This window comes from Poromitra crassiceps (assembly GCF_964638095.1).
Source record: "Poromitra crassiceps genome assembly, chromosome: 5".
Taxonomy (NCBI): domain Eukaryota; kingdom Metazoa; phylum Chordata; class Actinopteri; order Beryciformes; family Melamphaidae; genus Poromitra; species Poromitra crassiceps.
In genome coordinates, this window is record NC_139642.1 from 38503975 (window position 1) to 38523606 (window position 19632).

Sequence of the window (19632 nt, forward strand, 5' to 3'; positions counted from 1 at the left end):
TAAAATCAAATACCACTTTACAGTAATATGGGAAGGGTTTCATACCAAAATGCTACTATTTTGAGGGAGGGGAAAAAACAACATAATCATCTATACAGAGTAGCCTACACATACATACCTGATTTCATCCCTACAATAATGAAGTTGATTATGGAGCCGAAATGTTATACTTTTATAATGTGTCAAGATAGTCAATTAAATGAGTCAGAAAGTGTGACCCAAGCAGAAAGTGACAAATTGTATGCGACAATTAGTATAAAAAGAAACATTACATTAATCGAGTTACAAAAAGTAAAAATGTAAACAAATGCATTTAAAAGTTCACTTTACAGATACAACATTTCAATAATTTATTCATAGCTTAAAGCCAGAACAATTTTATGGAAATATTAATTGACACATTTAGTTATTTTTTCAAAGCAGATAGCAGCCTATAGTAAACCAAAGGTTCCTGAGGCTGTGATGATGAAACTATATCTGAACCAACATCAAATACCCAAACTTCTCTGGTTTATATAAAAAAAAAAAGGGGGGGGGGGTTCAAAAAAAGAAACCTTTCCATGAGTTTCCCTCGTCATGCTCTGCTGGCTCCATGGTCACATGACCGATACTGGGGAATGTGAAGGGCAGAGAGGTTGCTTGGTACCTGGAGTCAGACAGAGAGGGCCCCGCCCCCTCGGAGTCAGACAGAGAGAGGGCCTTCCTGTACCCAACCCCCCAAACACAACACAGACTCACTGTGTCTGCTCGGTGGGAACAGAAACTCACAGAGTTTTCTTACAGCGCCTGCTAGAAATCTAAATCCAAATCTAAGCCACAGCAGACCCACAGAGGAATCAATACGACGAGCATGCTGTCTGGAGCCGGCTGCATGCTCGGAGAAAGATCTGCTGAGTTCTTCAGGTTGTCTCCACATGTCTGACCCTATTCCCTATACAACAATCTGTTGAAGAACCCCTTAAAAGGATGCTCAGGTGGGGGGAAAAGTCAGGAAAGTTCTTGGCAGGTTTTTACTATACTTTTTAAGTGGTGCAACTGCTTCTATGAGTGACTTTGTCAGTACTAGGCATCTCGCGCGCTCGATTCCTAGGTTCACCGGCTGTGCGGGCTCGCCCATCCTGCAGCTCGCATTCGCAGCTCAGCCGCTGCGCGGCCTTGCCGGCAGCTCGGCTGCTGAGTGGCCTTGCCTGCCCTATTGGCACGCACACAATGTCTCCCTCTCTCTCTCCCTCAGTCTCTCTCCCCCTCTCCTCCTCTCCCTCAGTCTCTCTCCCGTCCCTCTCCCTCGGTCTCTCTCCCCCTCTCACTCTCCCTCTCCCTCAGTCTCTCTCGTGAGTCTCCTCAGTCTCTCTCGTGAGCCTCAGACTGATGACATCACTGATGACATCATAACTGACCTCTTCACTGATGAAATCATCAGTGGTGTCAAAATGGCGGCATTGGACAATTAATTATTGACATTTTAGCTGTATAGAGCTTTTCATAGTCATTTTATAATATGTCTGAGGAACATGTTGATATTCTCATCTTGTTTTCCTCTGTCATTATGCCTTTGCATTTCCTGCATTAACCTCACTAGATAGTGGTAGCTACAGTGTTAGCCTCGGTGGCTTCTAGTCAACTGTGCATGTTCACGACGTGAGCACTTGAATGCCAAGCTTATCGTGTATACAACTCCCGGTCTCGTATTCACAGTAAACACACAAGCCCAATTGAAGAAGCAAAACAGAGTCCTAGCTCCCTTTTTTTTCTACAGATGATGAGCATGAGAGTTCACCTGGAGTTCACTTGAGATGCAGTCACCTGGAAGGGGTTAGTCAGGGTTAGGCAGAGTCACCTGGGCGAATCCATCTCGTGCGAGTGATGTCACTCAACTGGAAGTGATGTCACGCAATTGCTCGACTGTGATGTCATCAGTGATGTCACTCAAGCAAATCTGTGAAGGAAGTGATGTCAGTCGGGCAGTTGTGTGTGTGTTGAATGCATTTGTAATTGCTCAAACCAACCGTGGTGTCACCAGGCAGTTGTGATGTCATCAGTGATGTCACTCGAACAATTGTCTTCTTCTTAGTTAAAATTGGTTAAGTGGTGTCTGTATGTCTGCACCGCTTTGGGTGTGATTTTTTATTTAAATTTTATTTTTAAAGAGTTCTAAGCTTGGCCAATAAAGTCTCATCATGGCATAATTCAGTTCAGTCTGTGTGTATGTGTGTGTGTGTGTGTGAGTAGAATTGTGTTCGGTCACAGCTTTGCCATTTTACGTGCGATCAGGCTGAATCCTTCAGGAAGAGTAAAGAGCATGCACACCTGCGGGTGAGCCGGATTGTTGAATTAGGTACTAGGGCTGACTAAATGGGCAAAAATGGCTAATTAGTGGCCAAAATGCCTCAACACAGGTTCAGCACCATGGAGAGCTAGCTCAAGAGTGGAGCAGCACACAGGTGAGTGCAGTTTGAAGTAGCCAGTGAACTCTGGACCAGCACACAGGTGAGCTGAGTTGTAATCAGCCACTGCAGTAGACTATGAAAAAACCCTCTGGGAAGAGAAAGGAGAGGCTGCATGCCAACTCTGTGAGCGAGGCCTGACTAAATGGCCAGTCATGGGATGGGTATTCTGCTAGTTACTAGCAGAATCTCTTTCTGTTACTAGTGGCTAGTAGAACAGACGGTCACGGGACATGTGTCAGGTAGACCGCTTGCATATTTGTGCCGAGAGCAGAGATCAGCAGTAATAGGCCTACATATTAAATTAGTTTACTGTCCAATGTCGGAACCCTCATAGTTCTTATTTAAAATGTTAACAGCTTCTAGTATGATTTTTTTCCTTCGGTTTGTCTTAGCGGTTGAAAACAAGCAACATACAATGTAAATTAGCAACAGGTGTGTGTCATCTCAAAATGTAGGCCTACTGCATGAATGGTCAAGAGTCACAAGTCCAGGATCAAGCAGCTGAACGGGGTCAAGGTGTGAATAATACGATGATAAATAATTCAGTGGTCTTGTCTTTACTGAAATCTTAAGGGAGTGCTGCTGTGCAGATAAGACAGATTAACCTACCCGCTTTGAGCCACAGCGTTACTCACTTATTGGGTCAGGGTGTACTGGACAAATCACCGTGTGTGTGTGTGTGTGTGTGTGTGTGTGTGTGTGTGTGTGTGTGTGTGTGTGTGTGCGTGTGTGTGTGTGTGTGTGTGCGTGCGTGCGTGCGTGCGTGCGCGTGCGTGTGTGCGTGCAAGTTTAGGGTTAGGCAAGTAGCAATCTGGGAACCCATCGGTTAAAAAAATATATGTATTTTTTTCCCTAACTGACTTTCAATGCAAGTTGAAAGTCTGTGTTGAGAGATTAGGCAAGTAGTTGCTATCGGCCCTTTTCAGGGTGGCCATTTTGTGTTGAAGAGGCAGGGTAAACACAGGTGATGAGGGTTTCCAACTTCCAATCATGGAAGTTGGAAACCATTACTGTTTTGCTTGCACCTGTCTACCCTGCCTTTTCAACACAAAATGGCCACTGTGAAAAGGGCCTATGGTTAGGGTTAAGGAAGTCTCCAGGGAATGCATGAAAATACCCCAAAAGTGACCTAAGACTGTGTGTGTGTGTGTGTGTGTGTGTGTGTGTGTGTGTGTGTGTGTGTGTGTGTAACGTTAGGGAGTGTTCAGACCATTAACTCATACAGTAGGCTAGGTGAGGCACATTGAGCCGGTGCACCTGCTGATAAACTGCTCCGTTGGTTGAAGGAGTGAATGCCTCCCGTACATTCCAGCAGAGTTTCATCACTTTCATCACCTTCCAACACAGCCAGTGTGGGTTTTGTGGTTGAAATAATCCAAAAACAAACCATGAAGGGTAGTCTCAGGTGATGGTAGCCTCAGGAGAGATGAGGGCGGGCGGATATGACCAGAACTTCAGGTTGCTGGTTCAAATCCTAAGACGATAACACTCTCCCTAAACTAGGTGTAACAAGGTGTCTGATCGATATATTCACTGTGGTACTGAAAGAGTTGAGACCAACACAACACACAATGCAATAGCCAAATTGAAAAGATGCAAGGAAAATAACATCCAAATACATGTCTCAATCTGTCAAAATATTGCACTTCTGGCGCCCTCAAGTGGTCTTTCTGGGATACTTCAATTACAGGTTCCATAGGGGAGTAAATAGATGTTTAGTTTCTGACGCTGTAAAAAGTTAAACCAGACAGGTCAAACTTTTTACAGCGTGATATTGGGCCAACTCTGTTTTCTCTCTCTGTCACTCTCTGTCTATGTCTCTCACCCATGGGAAAGCCAGGCTAAAAAAAATTACATTTCAGCTGTTAAAAATGTTCAGAGCCTTTCTGAACTGTTAACACACACACTGTGTCTTTCAGGGCATCAGTGACATCACTGGTCCACACTAACTCAAATTAATAACTCATTAACTCAAATCAACTCTCAATAACTGTCAAACTATTCATCATTCATCTAGTTTGACAGTTATTGATAGTTGGTTTGAGTTAATGAGTTATTAATTTGAGTTAGTGTGGACCAGTGATGTCACTGGTCCACACTTTAACACTCAATAACTGTCAAATTAAATAACAGACTTCAAAACAGTTTACAGTTTTCTGATATACTACTGATGGTCTAATGATACAAAGCTGGTTGAAAATGGGCAGTGTTCCTTTAATGGTAAATAAAAAGAGAAAAAGAAAAAAGGGCAGATAATCATAGTTTTGTAATAATAACATTAAGTAATAAATTAAATTAAATTCACAATAAACTCGTGCTCTCATCACATACTTAATTTGTTATTTTCCTTTAACTGGGAGAGACCGGAGGACATGCACCAAAGAACCATGGGCCGGATTTGAAACAGGGTCTCTGCAAGGAAAGAACCTTTTAACATCCTCACTCAACCCTCTTGATCCAACGCAGCCCTGCTGCTGAAGACGGACTGCATGGCTGCACCATGGACATCACACACATTTGGACTTAGACTTTTAAATCTTACACAAATTATTATTGGTTTTCTGAGGTAGGGACCAAGTATGAGCCCAGCTATGGTTTCATGTCCTGCACATGGTTTTGTTGTTTTCGTTTTGTCGTTTCGGTTTTTAAAAATGTACAAATAAAAAATATAAAGTTGCGTGGAAACCAACTAGCTAATACTTCAATCGTAAAGAATGGTTCATTCATTTAATAAGCAGTTGTACAGAACACATTTAGGAGATTCATCAACACGCATGCGTGAGGGGTACTATTGGTATGGCAAAACATCTCAAAGGGTACATAAGACAAAAAATGTGGGGTTTGGGAATACTGTCTTACAGGATTTTATATAGACTGTTTTAACTTGACAACAAAAACATTCTAAATTGAACCCCCGCTCACTTCCTGTTGCAGTGTTTGCTATGTACATAAAAGAAAAAAAAACATTCAAGTGCAGGACTGACCATTCCGTGAAAACCGTCTATACAGCTGAGCGGCGAAAACAAAAGTAACGATGTCGAGTGAATATTTCTGCAGTTTGCCGAATGCTGAGAAAAAGGAAGTGCTGTGATTTAGCCCATTTGATCTACCAGGCAATCTGGACGCCCTGCAGTCTGCCACCAGAGATTTCATAGGTTTCAGCAGGCCCATTTGACCGCTGTTCAGATAGTTAAACAGTTGCTGGATTGGTGGCCTAACTGTGGGGGCTGAGACAATCACAGACACCTTTCTTGTTTCAATGTCTCCCTGTCTCTCTCTGTTTTGTGTAATATGACACAGCAGGCAGCCACTAGCCATTTGGCTCTAGCATCCCCGTTGGTTTAATTAAAGTATCCTGCAACATTTGGTGCACCAGCATTTTCAGGGTTGCTGCCTGACTTGCTGCGTTCACTGAAAAGATGTCACTGAGAGCTTTCAGTTGAATTGATAATACTCATAGTCACCGGACATCACACGTACGCCCCTTTGGCTCCAAGCCCTCGATATGGAAGTGTTGGGATGCTGCCCATATATATGCTCTCGACACAGGGACAGCTTCTTCCCAACTGCCATCCGCCTCTTCAATGAGACCCCTAAGCCCCAGCAAATCAGGATTTTGTCAGTCCCTCCCCCCACCCCCTGATCACAACTGGTTCTGCAACATTATCCCACGGACACTACCCCCCCCCCCCCCACACACACACACATTATATGTCACTCAAAGGACTTTTACTTTCCACTTCATACTTTGAGATTGTTTTCTGTTCTGCTCCATCTTCTGCTGTTGATGTGATCCCTGCCTGCATACTAGTTGCACTAAAGTCAAACTCCTTGTTTGTAATCTAATTACTCACTATGGCTATTCAAATTAATCTTGCTCTTGATACCAACCTGATGAAGGTCAGACAGACCAAAACATAATACATTTCTGCAACATGCGAGAAAGTTGTTTTCATCTTTAAATAGGAATGAGGCAGAGAGACTACAGCACTAACAACACTCTGTGATGTCTCCTTCCTGCATAACACCTTTTAGACTCACAGCTTATGCACACACACACACACACACACGCATACACGCACACACGCATGCACGCACACACACACCCACACCCACGCACGCACGCACGCACACACACACACACACACACACACACACACACACACACACGCATGCATGCGCACGCACGCCCGCACGCACACGCACACACACACACACACACACACACACACACACACACACACTCTCTCTCTCTCTCTCTCTCATGGCTCATGATGAGTTGCAGGTGTCTGTGGACTGTGGTCACAATGAGTGAAGTGTTGCTACATGGTTCGGTTGAGATATTGTAGGAGGAGCCAGTGTGTCACAAGTTTTAGCATAAAAAGCCAAGAAGTAGCCTAACAGACAACTTTGTTGAAGCAAGGGTGACGGATGAAGGATGAAGACCATGAAAACTGCCATCGGCATCACTTTTCTGCTGCTCTGTACACGTAAGAAATTAACATTATTTCTCCTAAATCAGTGATAATAAATATGAGTGCATGTTATGATATTTTTGTTTGCATTCTGTTTTGTTTCAAGTTGTTGAGTCATGGCAGTCTCCTAAGAACAGACCAGAAGACGACAAGGATTTTCCATCCATGAGGAAAGATGACATGGAGAGAGCCGACCACCTTACAGAGGAGGTGAGAACCTGTGACACACAAAGCACTTTTCAAGAGGTCGCATTTCAACATGTTGCAAACTCAACATCCAGCCCGTTGACTGACTCATCACCATATGGTCAACCTATAACACATGAACTGACATCTTCATGGAAACATATCTGAAATGTTTCATTTCCCCCCCCCCTTTACAGCTATCACAGTCCTCTCACCTTGTGCTCCCCGGTTACTGTTATGCCTGCAAATACATTATCTACAATGTTCGGAAGGAGCTGGCCGGTGCAACGGCAAAGGTAATGAATATAAAATGACATCATACTGGTTCATATTATATAACAGTACTGTACAATTATTTGTTTGATCAAATTTAATAATCTTAACTATGATGACACATTGACCAGGCATTCATTTCACTACAACTGGATATATATATATATATATATATATATATATATATATATATATATATATATATATATATATATATATATATATATATATATATATATATATATATATATATATATATATATATTGTTGAGTCATGGCAGTGCCTGAGTATATATATATATATATTATATATATATTATATATATATTGTTGAGTCATGGCAGTGCCTGAGAACAGACCAGAAGACGACAAGGATTTTCCATCCATGAGGAAAGACGACATATATATATATATATATATATATATATATATATATATATATATATATATATATATATATATTATAGTCTCTTTCACATATGTTTCCTTATGTATCATTGTGTCATAGGCTACATAACCTAGAAAGATCAATATCCCCTATTGGGGGGGTGTGGGGCAATCCACTTCTCTTTCCAGCAATTCTGGCAGTTTTCATTATTTCCTATCAATCTACAAACAAAATGTGTATTTAAAAATTGTAATACATACATTTTTATTTGCAGGGTGAAATCTCAAAGCTGTTGGACACTGTCTGCAATAACCTGAGCAAAACCACCAAGGTCATCTGCAAGGAAATAATCAAGAAGTACAAAGCAAAACTGATTGATGCTTTAGCGAATAAATCAAACAATAGTTTGCTTCCAAAGGTTGTGTGTGCTAGCAAGCTGGGTCTCTGCAGCTCATCTACACCTGCTGGCCTTTAGATAGATAATGTATCGCTGATGGTTTTGGTCTGCACTGATTGGACTGAAGTCTAGCATTGCTGTTTCAACTTTCATTTGAATTTGGAGATGTGTGAAATTCGTACATGCATACTGTGCTGCACTTGCCTTTGCAATAAAGCATTACTGAAGCTATATTGTATCATGTCTATCTATGTAGTGGTGTAATTCTTCCCATTTCTTTACATACAGTAATGTTGAGACTTCCAATCCTTTTAGTTATACAATCAAAAGTGAAAACAAAAGAAAACCTTTGACACACAACCTTTGAAACACACACACATACACACGGTATACATTTTTTGTCATTAGTTTAGGCTTTTTTTGTTTCAGTTTTTCTTCTCTTTGCTTGTAAATGGCTCAATTTCCTTTTGCAGGTGCAAATACCAAGAATGAGGCAGAGACCACCAACACTTATGTCACAGTGTCTTCCTGCCATTGAGAAACAGGACATAAACTCACAGCTCATGCATAGAAGCACACACACAAACATGGACACATGCAAAGATGAGCAAAAATATATCCAAAAGTGTTTTGATACAAATTACAAATACTTACTTGTCTGAGAAATGTAATTAATTACAAATATATTTTGTATTTTGAAAATACAAAAAAAAAAAACATTATATAAAAAACTGATAAAGAGCTGAACTGACTAATCGTTGCAGCTCTTTATCAGCTTTTATAATGTTTTTTTTTTTGTATTTTCAAAATACAAAATACATTTTTGTAATTAATTACATTTCTCAGACCAGTATTTTGTATTTGTATTTTGATACATTTTTGAGTAAGTATTTGTAATTTGTATCAAAATGCTTTTGGATATATTTTTGCCCATCTTTGCATGTGCCCATGTTTGTGTGTGTGCTTCTATGCATGAGCTGTGAGTTTATGTCCTGTTTCTCAATGGCAGGAAGATACATCTGACTGTGTCTGTGACATAAGTGTTGGTGGTCTCTGCCTCATTCTTGGTATTTACACCTGCAAAAGGAAATTGAGCCATTTACAAGCAAAGAAAAGAAAAACTGAAACAAAATAAACTAATGACAAAAAAGTATATACAGTATGTATGGGTGTGTGTGTTTCAAAGGTTGTGTGTCAAAGGTTTTCTTTTGATTTGACTTTTGATTAGCTGTATAAAAGATTCAAAGTCTCAACATTACTGGATGTAAAGAAATGGGAAGAATTACACCACTATATAGATAGACATGATACAATAGCTTCAGTAATGCTTCATTGCAAAGGCAAGTGCAGCGCAGTATGCATGTAAGAATTTCACACATCTCCAAATTCAAATGAAAGTTGAAAGATCCGGGCGTTGTGGTCGGGGTGGATAGAGGGCGTAACCGTAAGCACTTGCCTTTCACACAACCCTAAGTCACATTTAAAGTTTTTGTTATGTAACCCACCCTAACCCAAACCATAACCCTAACTTTAACCAAAAGTTGTTTTAGTTGCCTAACATAACTAAGTGGTTTTATTTGCGTAATGTTTTCAAATTAACTGAAACTCACTCAGCAAAGATGTCAGAAAGAACTGACATTTTCGAATATAGCTACTTGCATGTCGGCTAATTTGAAATGTTGATATGCAACGTACTTTTGGTTCACAAATGTTAAATGTCATGTAGCATGTGGTTTCAGTGGCATGCACAGACATTTTGGGGGGCAGGTGCTCAAGTATAAAAAGGGCACCCCTCTCATAATTATTATTAAAAATACAGTGTGGTGTCCCTGGACTGACATAAATAAGTGTTCCTTGCATCTCCAGCGTTTCACCATCAGTGACGGGTCCAAGTGTGTTTGTTTGTTTGTTTGTTTGTAGGGAGGGAGTGTATACAGACACATCAGGGGTACAACATTATAATGAATACCCTAATGAATACCCTGTTATTATCCCCTATTATGTCAGTCACAATCCATTCATAATGTTGCTTGTGTCCACCTACCCTCTCTCTCCTTTCCCCATCACAACCACTGAGATCCTGCTCTCTCTCTCTCTGGGCTGGCAAATGTGTTGCATTTGGGCATGTGCTGGCCTGGCCTGTAGACACTTTACAAGTATTTTATGGAAAGCTATGGACTGCCATTTCACTTGACAAATGATACATTTCATAATGGTAAGTTGGATTGCTGTATTGCCGCATGATGTCCTACAGCAACAATGTTTGTAATGTAATTACGGTATCTAACTTTAGTTTTACTCCATTTATACTGTCACTGTTATCCTTGTACTGGATCTACTGCAGATATCTTTTCATAACATATAGGCATTGAAACTCAAATACTGCAACAGCAAATTGAGACAAACCAAACCAACCACACACACACACACAATTTCATTTTCTGTTTTGGTGGGCATCCAACAGGCCCGCGTTACTGCCACCTACTGCTTCACAATGTTCCTACACTTAAGACATGTACATACCCTGGTACATACAGACTCAAGACTCATATTTTAAAAAATCAAGGAAAAAAATATTCACTTTCGGTAGTAAAATAGACAGCACGTAAGCTGAAATAAGCTGAAATATTGTTTAATTTGTTTTTATTCAACAGTTGATCAGGGGAGAGCGCGAACGCAGTCCCCCACTACCAGAAATTATGCAGTTGAGATTCCCACATTTGGGGAATTCAGTCGGGTCAGCACAGCCGGAGTGCAATGGCTGAGCCTCACCAAAGGTGAACCACCTTCTTGATCATGGTGTCTCCCCTGCCAGGTAAGTATGAGTTGTACACCACAGAGACGTCATCCACAGACAAACACCTCTGACTCTGAATTTCTGAATGTTTTTTGTAAGGGTAAGGGACAATCCATGTCCAAGGGCCAGCGTGCTCTCAGTCAACACCCGGGTTGTGGTTACTTACACTGCCTCTGAATTTGCAATCACCACAGTAAGAACTGAATGAGATGTCCAATGGTGTTTTATTATCTACACACACACACACACACACACACATGTAAGCCACTCTATGTATTATGTTAGACTGTCTTCAGTACAGTTGGCAATGGCATAACACCTGTTTATCTGTGAAGTGACATGTGGTCTCTGCATGAAATAACAGTAGCAGTAGACTTACAGTTTCATCATGGACGCACATAATCTTTCAGTCCACAATGTCTCCAAATAAAAAGGAATCCAAGGAAGAATGGAAAAGAAAGAAATGCTCTGCCAACAGAGGTATAAGAGATATATCATATTGTTGAGTCATTTTATTTTGTATCATCTTGATACTGAAGGACAAAAGGTCGGTACTGTCATTGTTTAAATCACACTTTTTGATGTGCGTGTACAGCACTTCACTGCAAGCTTCCATTGTCTACTTAATGACTGAGGTATGCAGCAGCTGTAAAAAAACAACAACCCCACAACAGCTAAATGGAAACAATGTATTTTAATATGACTAGAATATTGCACACTTATATCCAACTGTGCACACCACGTATGCATGAATGCAAACATACAGTACGTTAATTCATCAGTCAACCAAGTGGTGGGGAAAGAGGCGTGCTGCCAGGGAAGGAGGCGTGCTGCCAGGGGAACACCGTAAAAAGATACATTCACCATTGTTCCAAATTATTCATCCTCATTAGTGCAAAGCTGTCAGCAGATCAAACAAACTGTATTGCCACAAGACGTCCCGTCATACACAGCTTCTGTTCAGATAGGGTGGAAACCCAGGAAAACAATAAAGTCGCATTTTGTTTTAAATAGCATATTAAGCCACATAACCCTGTTTAACAGTCACAAACAGCATGGTCAGCAGCCGGTCTGTCCTCACAGCTCTTCCTCTCCGTCATATAAATCAAATCAAATCAATCATCAAATCATTCAGTGAAGTGTACAAGTAGGCGGCGTTGTCCTCTTCATAGATGATCGCCACAGTCTCACCAGCATCCGACACAGCTGAAGTGGTCTGTGTGTACACCTGTTAACAGGGAAGAGAACAATGCGCTAATGTTATGTTTTAACATTATATGCACTGTTTGACATTTTAGCATAAAGAACGTTTTCTTATTTGGAGAGAGAGAAAAATCACACACAACACTATCCTTCAGTTTGATATTAAATTTCGCACCCTCTCAAGTAACTGCAGTCGTTCCTCGTTGAGCAGGTTGTTCTGCCTCAGCTGGCTGACTGTGTTCTCCAGGCCCACAAGTTTCTCCAGGTGTCGACGGTGTCGCTGCTGCAGCACTTTCACCTTTTTCTGCAGCTCAGCCACGATGGCCTCCAGCTGCTCCTTACTCAAGCTGTTCTTGTGGTAGCTGGGAATGGATGAGATGTGAGACGGTGTAAGAGCAATAACAAGTAGTTGAGTCATTGAGATCACAATGAAGGCTGAGTTCACGCCCCCCTTCATGTTTGACTGACTACATGTTAATTGTTAAGCATATGAACTATGAAGTTGCAGAAAAAGAGGATGAAGGCTCAACAAACCTTCCCTGGATGAAAAGAAGTGCAGAAACATACAGTATCAGATGTTTCTCTGAAATGAGTGTTAGGAAGTCAGTCCAACTCACCAGTGTTCCTCCAGCTGGTTTTCCTGCCACTCGGTAGCTTCCTCCTCAGCCATGCTCCCGTCTCCCTCGGCGTCAAGTCTTTCCATGGTGAGCACCAGGGACGCCGGGGAGGCCGCCACGTGTTTGGACACTATGGGAAGAGTGGATGTGATGGGCTTGGAGCTGAGTGCGGACGACAACACCGTATCCGGTGGGACAGCGATGTGCGCCGAGGTTCCATTTGCTAAAATGTTGGGTATCGTCTCGAAGTGAGCGATGACCTGAGCTCTGTGGTCGTTGTGGATGAGGGACGGCTCCTCCGAGGCAGAAGCTACATCTTCAACAGCCAGAAAGGTTGCAGCCTCCTCCGTCTGGCCCGCGGCACAGTCGTTCAGCACCAGGCCATGGGTCTGAGTCAGTATGGCGGCGGTGATCCCAGCGTTCACCAGCTCCTCTTGCACTTCACCAGCAGGGCATTCGGACAATACCACCACCTCTGGGCTCTCACCGTCAAAAAAGCTCAGATCGTCCACGGTCTGGAATAATGTTACAGGGAAATTAGCCCCCATATCTAATTCATCCAGTGCCACTGGCGGATTCAGGTCCAGCTGGATGGAATCTGCAGATTCTGTGACATCGCTCGATTCCATCAGCACGGTTTCCCCCGGCTGCGGGTCCACAGTGATTTCGTACAGGTGAACCGTATTGACACAACTGTCCAGCTCTATGGTGTCAGCTGCCACCGTCCCGTCATCTGACATCACTATCCTTAGGTTACCGTTTCCTCGAAGACGTTTTGAGGTCTTCTCACTATGATCCTCGCCTTTCCGTTTCTAGGAATAAGCAGGCATCCGTGTTTATGAAACAAAGTAACACATTACTGTTTACTGCTCACCTCAGCAATACTAACCAATAGCCAAGAATCAAGATTAGAGATGCACAAGACAATAATGATTCTGATTTCAGAAAGAGTGACATTTCATCAGCACAGGACAATGCATGGAAAGTCTGTGAATACACATTAAGGACAGGATCCAGTCACAACCTGTAGATCCTAGCTAAAACAAAAAGCACTCTGACAGTCTGACTCACTGATCAAATAGAAATGAACTTATTTCACATAGCAGGAACAGATTAAAAAAATTGCACCAAGGCAATCGGCAAAAAGGAAAGTTGCAATGAACTATTATTATATCAGTGGCACACACACACACACACACACACACACACACACACACACACACACACACACACACACACACACACACACACACACACACACAGTACTGTATTTAAAGAGAGAAAGACTTAAGCAAAATCACCCTCTTCCTCCTCTCTCTATCTTTTTTGTTGTTTCATGTTTGCTGAAAAATCTGAAATATCAACATTCAGCAAACTAATTGCAATATGATTACTTGTTATTTTCATGTTTGTAATGAGAGAGTGCCTGACAGTTTCTCTGCTGGTCTGGACTTGACAGACTCTTGGCCTCTTCTGACTCAGCTGTTCCCTGTCTATCCTACACTCAATGCAGTGTCGCTTCCCTTCCGTTTGTGTCTGTGGTTAAATGTCACATCAGAGCACGCTTCTGCTTTACCTCGGGCCCCTGGAAGACTGTGGGCACGGCGTCATTCTCCAGGTAGCGGATCCCCCATCGGACCTTAAAGCATGAAGCTGTAAAATGTTCGTGGCAAATGTACTGGTGTCGGGAGGGAACCCAGTTGTCACGGCCCATGTTCTTCAACCACTGCTGTAACCGGTCAGGCTCCTGTAGAGGGAACCTGTGACACACACACATTCAGTTCATATCAAGTCAAGTGTATAACCCAATTTTAAACCAAGCAAATACATTATTATGTGGCAGTGGCGAAACCTCCGTGGCACAGATACAGGAAGTGACCTGGAGTTAGGGTGTCTCTTGTCAGTACCAAATTTCCTGCGCAAGAATCTGTTTTGCACATGTGCGAGTGGTCCGCCATCTTGGACGGCAACGGCACATAGACAAACTAAGTTTATACGGCATGGGGACATGCAGTTTTATATTAACAGGACGTGCAGGCTGCTGTTTGTTTCATCCAAACAGATTACCACTCTAAAATCCATTTGCTGTTATCACTATTTTTGTTCATAGTAGTGACTTTAAATGTTTTCATTTCATTTTGTTCCTTAAATACCAGGTTTAAAATACAATGTTAAAAGGAAAGCCCTATTTCTTTTCTGCAAAGGGCAAAAGTTTCACTGTTACTTTCTTTAAGAGACTCACTCATGCGTCTCTGACGCCACCTTTTGGACAAATTAATGGGGTGAATTTTTCTTTTTCTTTTTGCCATGGATCAAACCATTCTAAGGAGTTGCAATCTGTTTTAATAAACTTCCAGGTAAAGTTGTTGCACATAAAGCTGACACTAATGTACATAATGGACACTGGTGACTGAAGTGTTGGATATAAACTTTTTTGTCTGTCAATGTATATGGATATAACAATGATAAAGAAAGAAAACAAAGCTTCTTTTGAAAATCACAAAGGTGATTATTGAATTCAAGTCATCCTTCCTAACTGAATATGTATTACTGGGTGGCGACTTTAATTTAACACCTGATGAGTGGTTTCACAGATGGCCATCCAAATATACAAACTTTCACTATAACCCAGCTATCTTACAATTTAATAACCATAACCATTTACTTGATATTTGGAGAAAATTAAATTTGCACATAAAACAATTCTCTTTTATTAAACCTAATGCAAGCAGCAAGTCAAGAATTGATTTTTGGCTTGGTACAGAGGCAGTGATGAGGTCTACATTTAATTCTTCCATTAATTCTAGACTTTGATTTTACTCATTCTACTCTAACATTTTCCAAATCTCTAAAATGTATGAAAAAAAAATGTCCAGAAATTATACTTTGCATTTGAGCACCTTAACACGTTCAGTGCCAGCGACGCCATATGGCGTCATTAGAAATTTACCGTACAGTGCCAGCGACGCCAAATGGCGTCATAACTCCAAATTGTTTTTTTGACGGGGGGGTGTCGATCTAAGCTTCTTACGTCGCCTCTAACAATATTGTAGCTATTGGAGGTCGATAACCTATTTTACAAACCCATTAGGTGGCGACAGCACTCTCCTGATCAGAGAAAAAGGAGCCAAACACACAGAAATAGTCACTGGTGAAAATGAGGAAATCGCATTGCATCCGTCCGTATGCATCGACGTGCCTCCATAAACGAGCACAACGCCAGCTGTGCCCCCAGCAGCAGCATCCGCTGTCACAACTGAGCACTTCCATGTACGCTGCAACAGCACATTCACATAATCAGCATTATTATTCCGAACTGGAAGCATGCCAGCCCGTGACAAACACACGGGAACCAAAAAGCTGAATGTCGCGCACCATTCACTGTGTGTGCGCAGCAAACTCAGCAGAGACTGAGAGCCACCAGACACATAAGACACACCCAGGAGGCATGTGCAGTTGAGGGGGAGGGGGGGGGGGGGGGGGGGGGGGAGCACGGAGAGCAGCAGAGCAGCATACACTTCACCCAGACAGACCCAGACATCAGAAAATTAGCTTCAGAGTCAGAGATGTGCTTGAAATGTTTAATTTCACAAAAGGCTCATTATCTCAGCTCGTAGAAAAAAAGGTATGTTTTTCGTTCAATCAAGCTATCTTCTCCGGCTCATAACTAAAGAACGGAAAATGGGATCAATAAACTTTTTTTTTGCAGGTGATAGAAGAGAGTCTCATCGTTATTTGTGCGTGTTCAGTGTTTACATAGTAATTATTAAAAAAATTATATGACTGTTTTAAAATGCATTGCGGCCTATGTGGCACAGCAAGCAACCTTTTGCCCAAGGGCCGTGGCACTGAAAGTGTTAAAATAATTTAACCACTGGGATATTTTTTTGTCTCTTTTTCTCTTCTTTATTTATTATTTCTTTGTGTATTTTTTTGTTCTTTGGTTTATTTGACTTTGACACATGTACTGGTCTCAGCCGGTCTCAGCCTACTCTGTTGTATAGAGTATACTGTCATTGCCATGTTGTTTGTACGACAAACACTGCACATTTTTTAAAACATTTAAATGTGTTAAATGTGTTTTTTCTTTTATCTGTTTGATTTTAAATTGAATATGAAGGAAGATGTTTTGTTCTTTCACCCCCCCCCCCCCCCCCCCCCCCACAAATATCAGTGTTAACCTCAAAGAGTGATGTGTATATATGACAATACTAACTAGATAACTACAGACAGACCAAACAAGGGCAACTTCGGCTCAGGACCACCTGCGTCATGTAGCAACAACCAGGCGACCTCATGCAACTCAAGCCCATTCAAGGCATCTTTCAACAGCCCAAGTTTGGCACTGATGACATCATCGCTCAACTGAATGAAAGTGACCAGCAGCAGATCCTGCTGGGAGAGGGACAGACAGCAGGTCTAGCTGCAGTATGTGACCGCCTGTCACAAGTCTCACCTTACTTTTCTGACCAGAGGCCTGTACTACGAAGCTAGTTTAACAGATCCGCGATAAGTCCCTTTGATCTGGTTTGACTGAACAGGATCAAAGCTATCTAGTTAACTGATACTACGACGCTGGTTTTCTACTAGGTAAGTGGACCTGGGATCTGCCTGTGCACGCGCACGTTTTTCGCTCGTGCACAGGCGCGCGTCCACACGAAAGAGGTGCGCTAGCCAATCACATTATGAACAGCTGAGTTGATCCACGCCCACACCCATTTCCACACCCATTTCCTCGTTCAATGAATGCGCAGTGCATGATCAGAGTTTTAGCGGATATTTAATGTATCCGCGATTTAATGTCAGAATGAAAATCCGCGTTGGATAGTCTGCTGAAGGGCTGTCTAAAGCAGCAGCTTGTATTCACATCAGTCATTTGATTTACTTTGATCAGCGATTTCTGTCTGATACAGCTGCATTGATACAGCAGCAACAAATGTAAATGTGTAATCTCAGTCTATACATTTCCACAATCTGTAAGCCTATTTAGACCATAGATTTAGAAACGCATGCTCAATGAATAATGATCTCTATCACTCATGTGTGTGGTTGCACTGATCGAATAATTCATATATAAAATAGCCTAGTATAAAGCCTAATAGCCTACTATAAAAGAGAAAACTGCTGAACTGAATTGAGACGATGCGGGCATAGTTATCATTGATAAAAACTAGCCTATTTTTGCTCATATATTGGCATACAGCCTACAGGACACAGTTCCAGCTGAAAGATGCAAGAATAGCCTGCATATTTAGTATTGGGGCTATCCATATTTATCCCATATCTATATTATATGTATAGGCTTTTCTGGCATGTAGGAGAATATCACCCTCACTCCATTTGAGGGTCCATTCATGATATGCGCTGCGGTGATTAATAGTGATCATATTTCTCCACGCATCGTTGAGCTGTTAAGACATAAAGTGGTAAGTAGGCTTAATTTAATTATGTAGCCTACAGAGCCACAAATGTTTTGCTTGTTCTATTCTCAGTTGACTGCAATCTATTTTTCATATGGCGATCTTATGAATGGTGAGTGACTCCAGAGAGCCGATTATATGGGTCTCTCATGGATTTTGATCTTATCCTCTGAAGCTAACCTGGTCGCGACCAGGTTAGCTTTGCAGCGTCAGTTGCCATGGTGATTGAAAGTTAACTTGCTTTGTAGTACGGCTAAACCAGGTTTAAACTCAAACTTACTCGGATAAGGCATTAAACTAGCTTCGTAGTACAGGCCTCTGGTTGTTTCACTTATCAACTGTTTGTTTATCATTGTATATATCATTCTAACACTGTATGTATTGTTAATAATGTCATAATTTGTAATAGTAGGCTAGTACAATTGTGGTATGATGCTTAATTATCTGTATTGATCTGCCAGTATCATACTCTACTAGCAGAACTCATTCTGTCTACTAATGTATCCACTGTTGAGTGTTTACTTTGTTGTTAGATCAGTTGATTGTCCTAAAACGCTTTGGCAATTTTGTTATTCATGCCAATAAAGCAATTTTAATTCAATTTAATTGAGACGGGGGGGGAGAGAACACGCAATTAATTTATCTTTAATCTACCTATGACTGTTGCCCAAGATTCAATGGGACTCGGAAAAACCTCCGGGTGTACCCTTTATAACTGAGTTGAAATCGCCTCAAAGGTCAACAAGAGACGAGCTCCGGGGCAGCAAGTCAAGTTGTCAACACCATAGGACATAGGTCAACACATCCAGATACAATGATGACGATATAATGACATGGTATGTCTGGTGACCGTTATTAAATTGAGCTAGCAAAACATGTTGTGAAAGAACATATTTAAACACTTCGTCAGTGAATAAAAACCATGATAAACATGTTGTAAAGATTAACTTAGCTAACATCCGTATTAAAGTTAGCTAGCTTAAATGACCGTAAGTAAACACTTAATGTAACGTTATTCATACTTGTAGAAGCGTTTCCTTTCGTTGCCGTTTCCAGAGTCATTTTTGCAGTTTGGGACAGAACAATATTTCGGCATCTCTCTTCTTGCTGCGTCTCCGTTTCCAACTCACTCCAACAAGGTGACGGAGGATGGTAAACGCGTGTTGTCAACTTCTGACGCATCGTTGACGATCAGCTGTTTGACGCGTGGCGTGACGCAAAATACACGCGACCATACATGCTGAGCATGCGTACATGCTCTTCAAAATGGATTGGCCGGAGGGACATGCTCTTCAAAATGGATTGGCCGGAGGGACATCATGAGGAATGATGATTGGTTTTGCTTAGGCATGGGGAGTGATGATTGGTTGGGGTTAGGGTCAGAGGCAGGGTAGGTCCCTCCGGTCTATAGACGGTTTTAACTTAACAA

At 41.7% G+C, this 19632-nt stretch overlaps 2 protein-coding genes across 2 annotated transcripts; one reads left to right on the forward strand and one right to left on the reverse strand.

The window, feature by feature from the left end:
• Positions 1-6848: 6848 nt before the first annotated feature.
• On the forward strand, positions 6849-8360 carry LOC310777170 (uncharacterized protein). Its single transcript, XM_083637440.1, has 4 exons — positions 6849-6937; positions 7029-7132; positions 7306-7404; positions 8044-8360. Exons 1-4 carry the CDS (start codon positions 6886-6888, stop codon positions 8242-8244), a joined length of 456 nt encoding a protein of 151 aa, XP_083493566.1. The 5' UTR covers positions 6849-6885; the 3' UTR covers positions 8245-8360.
• Positions 8361-11203: 2843 nt separating this feature from the next.
• Positions 11204-19336, reverse strand: LOC310777606 (THAP domain-containing protein 5-like). The gene is made up of 5 exons (XM_083637979.1): positions 19226-19336; positions 14360-14543; positions 12784-13595; positions 12342-12528; positions 11204-12191 (listed from the first exon to the last, which is right to left on the reverse strand). The coding sequence occupies exons 1-5, from the start codon at positions 19297-19299 to the stop codon at positions 12069-12071; spliced, it is 1380 nt and encodes a 459-aa protein (XP_083494105.1). The 5' UTR covers positions 19300-19336; the 3' UTR covers positions 11204-12068.
• Positions 19337-19632: the final 296 nt, after the last annotated feature.

Excerpts from the sequence above, each read along its gene's own strand:
- LOC310777170 (XM_083637440.1), top strand. The coding sequence starts at position 6,886 with ATGAAGACCATGAAAACTGCCATCGGCATCACTTTTCTGCTGCTCTGT. Across the intron at positions 7,133-7,305 it reads CCGACCACCTTACAGAGGAG|CTATCACAGTCCTCTCACCT; the intron begins GTGAGAACCTGT and ends CCCCCTTTACAG. Across the intron at positions 7,405-8,043 it reads TGGCCGGTGCAACGGCAAAG|GGTGAAATCTCAAAGCTGTT; the intron begins GTAATGAATATA and ends TTTTATTTGCAG.
- LOC310777606 (XM_083637979.1), bottom strand. The coding sequence starts at position 19,299 with ATGCCGAAATATTGTTCTGTCCCAAACTGCAAAAATGACTCTGGAAAC. Across the intron at positions 13,596-14,359 it reads CAGTCTTCCAGGGGCCCGAG|AAACGGAAAGGCGAGGATCA; the intron begins GTAAAGCAGAAG and ends GCTTATTCCTAG. Across the intron at positions 12,529-12,783 it reads AACCAGCTGGAGGAACACTG|CTACCACAAGAACAGCTTGA; the intron begins GTGAGTTGGACT and ends ATCCATTCCCAG.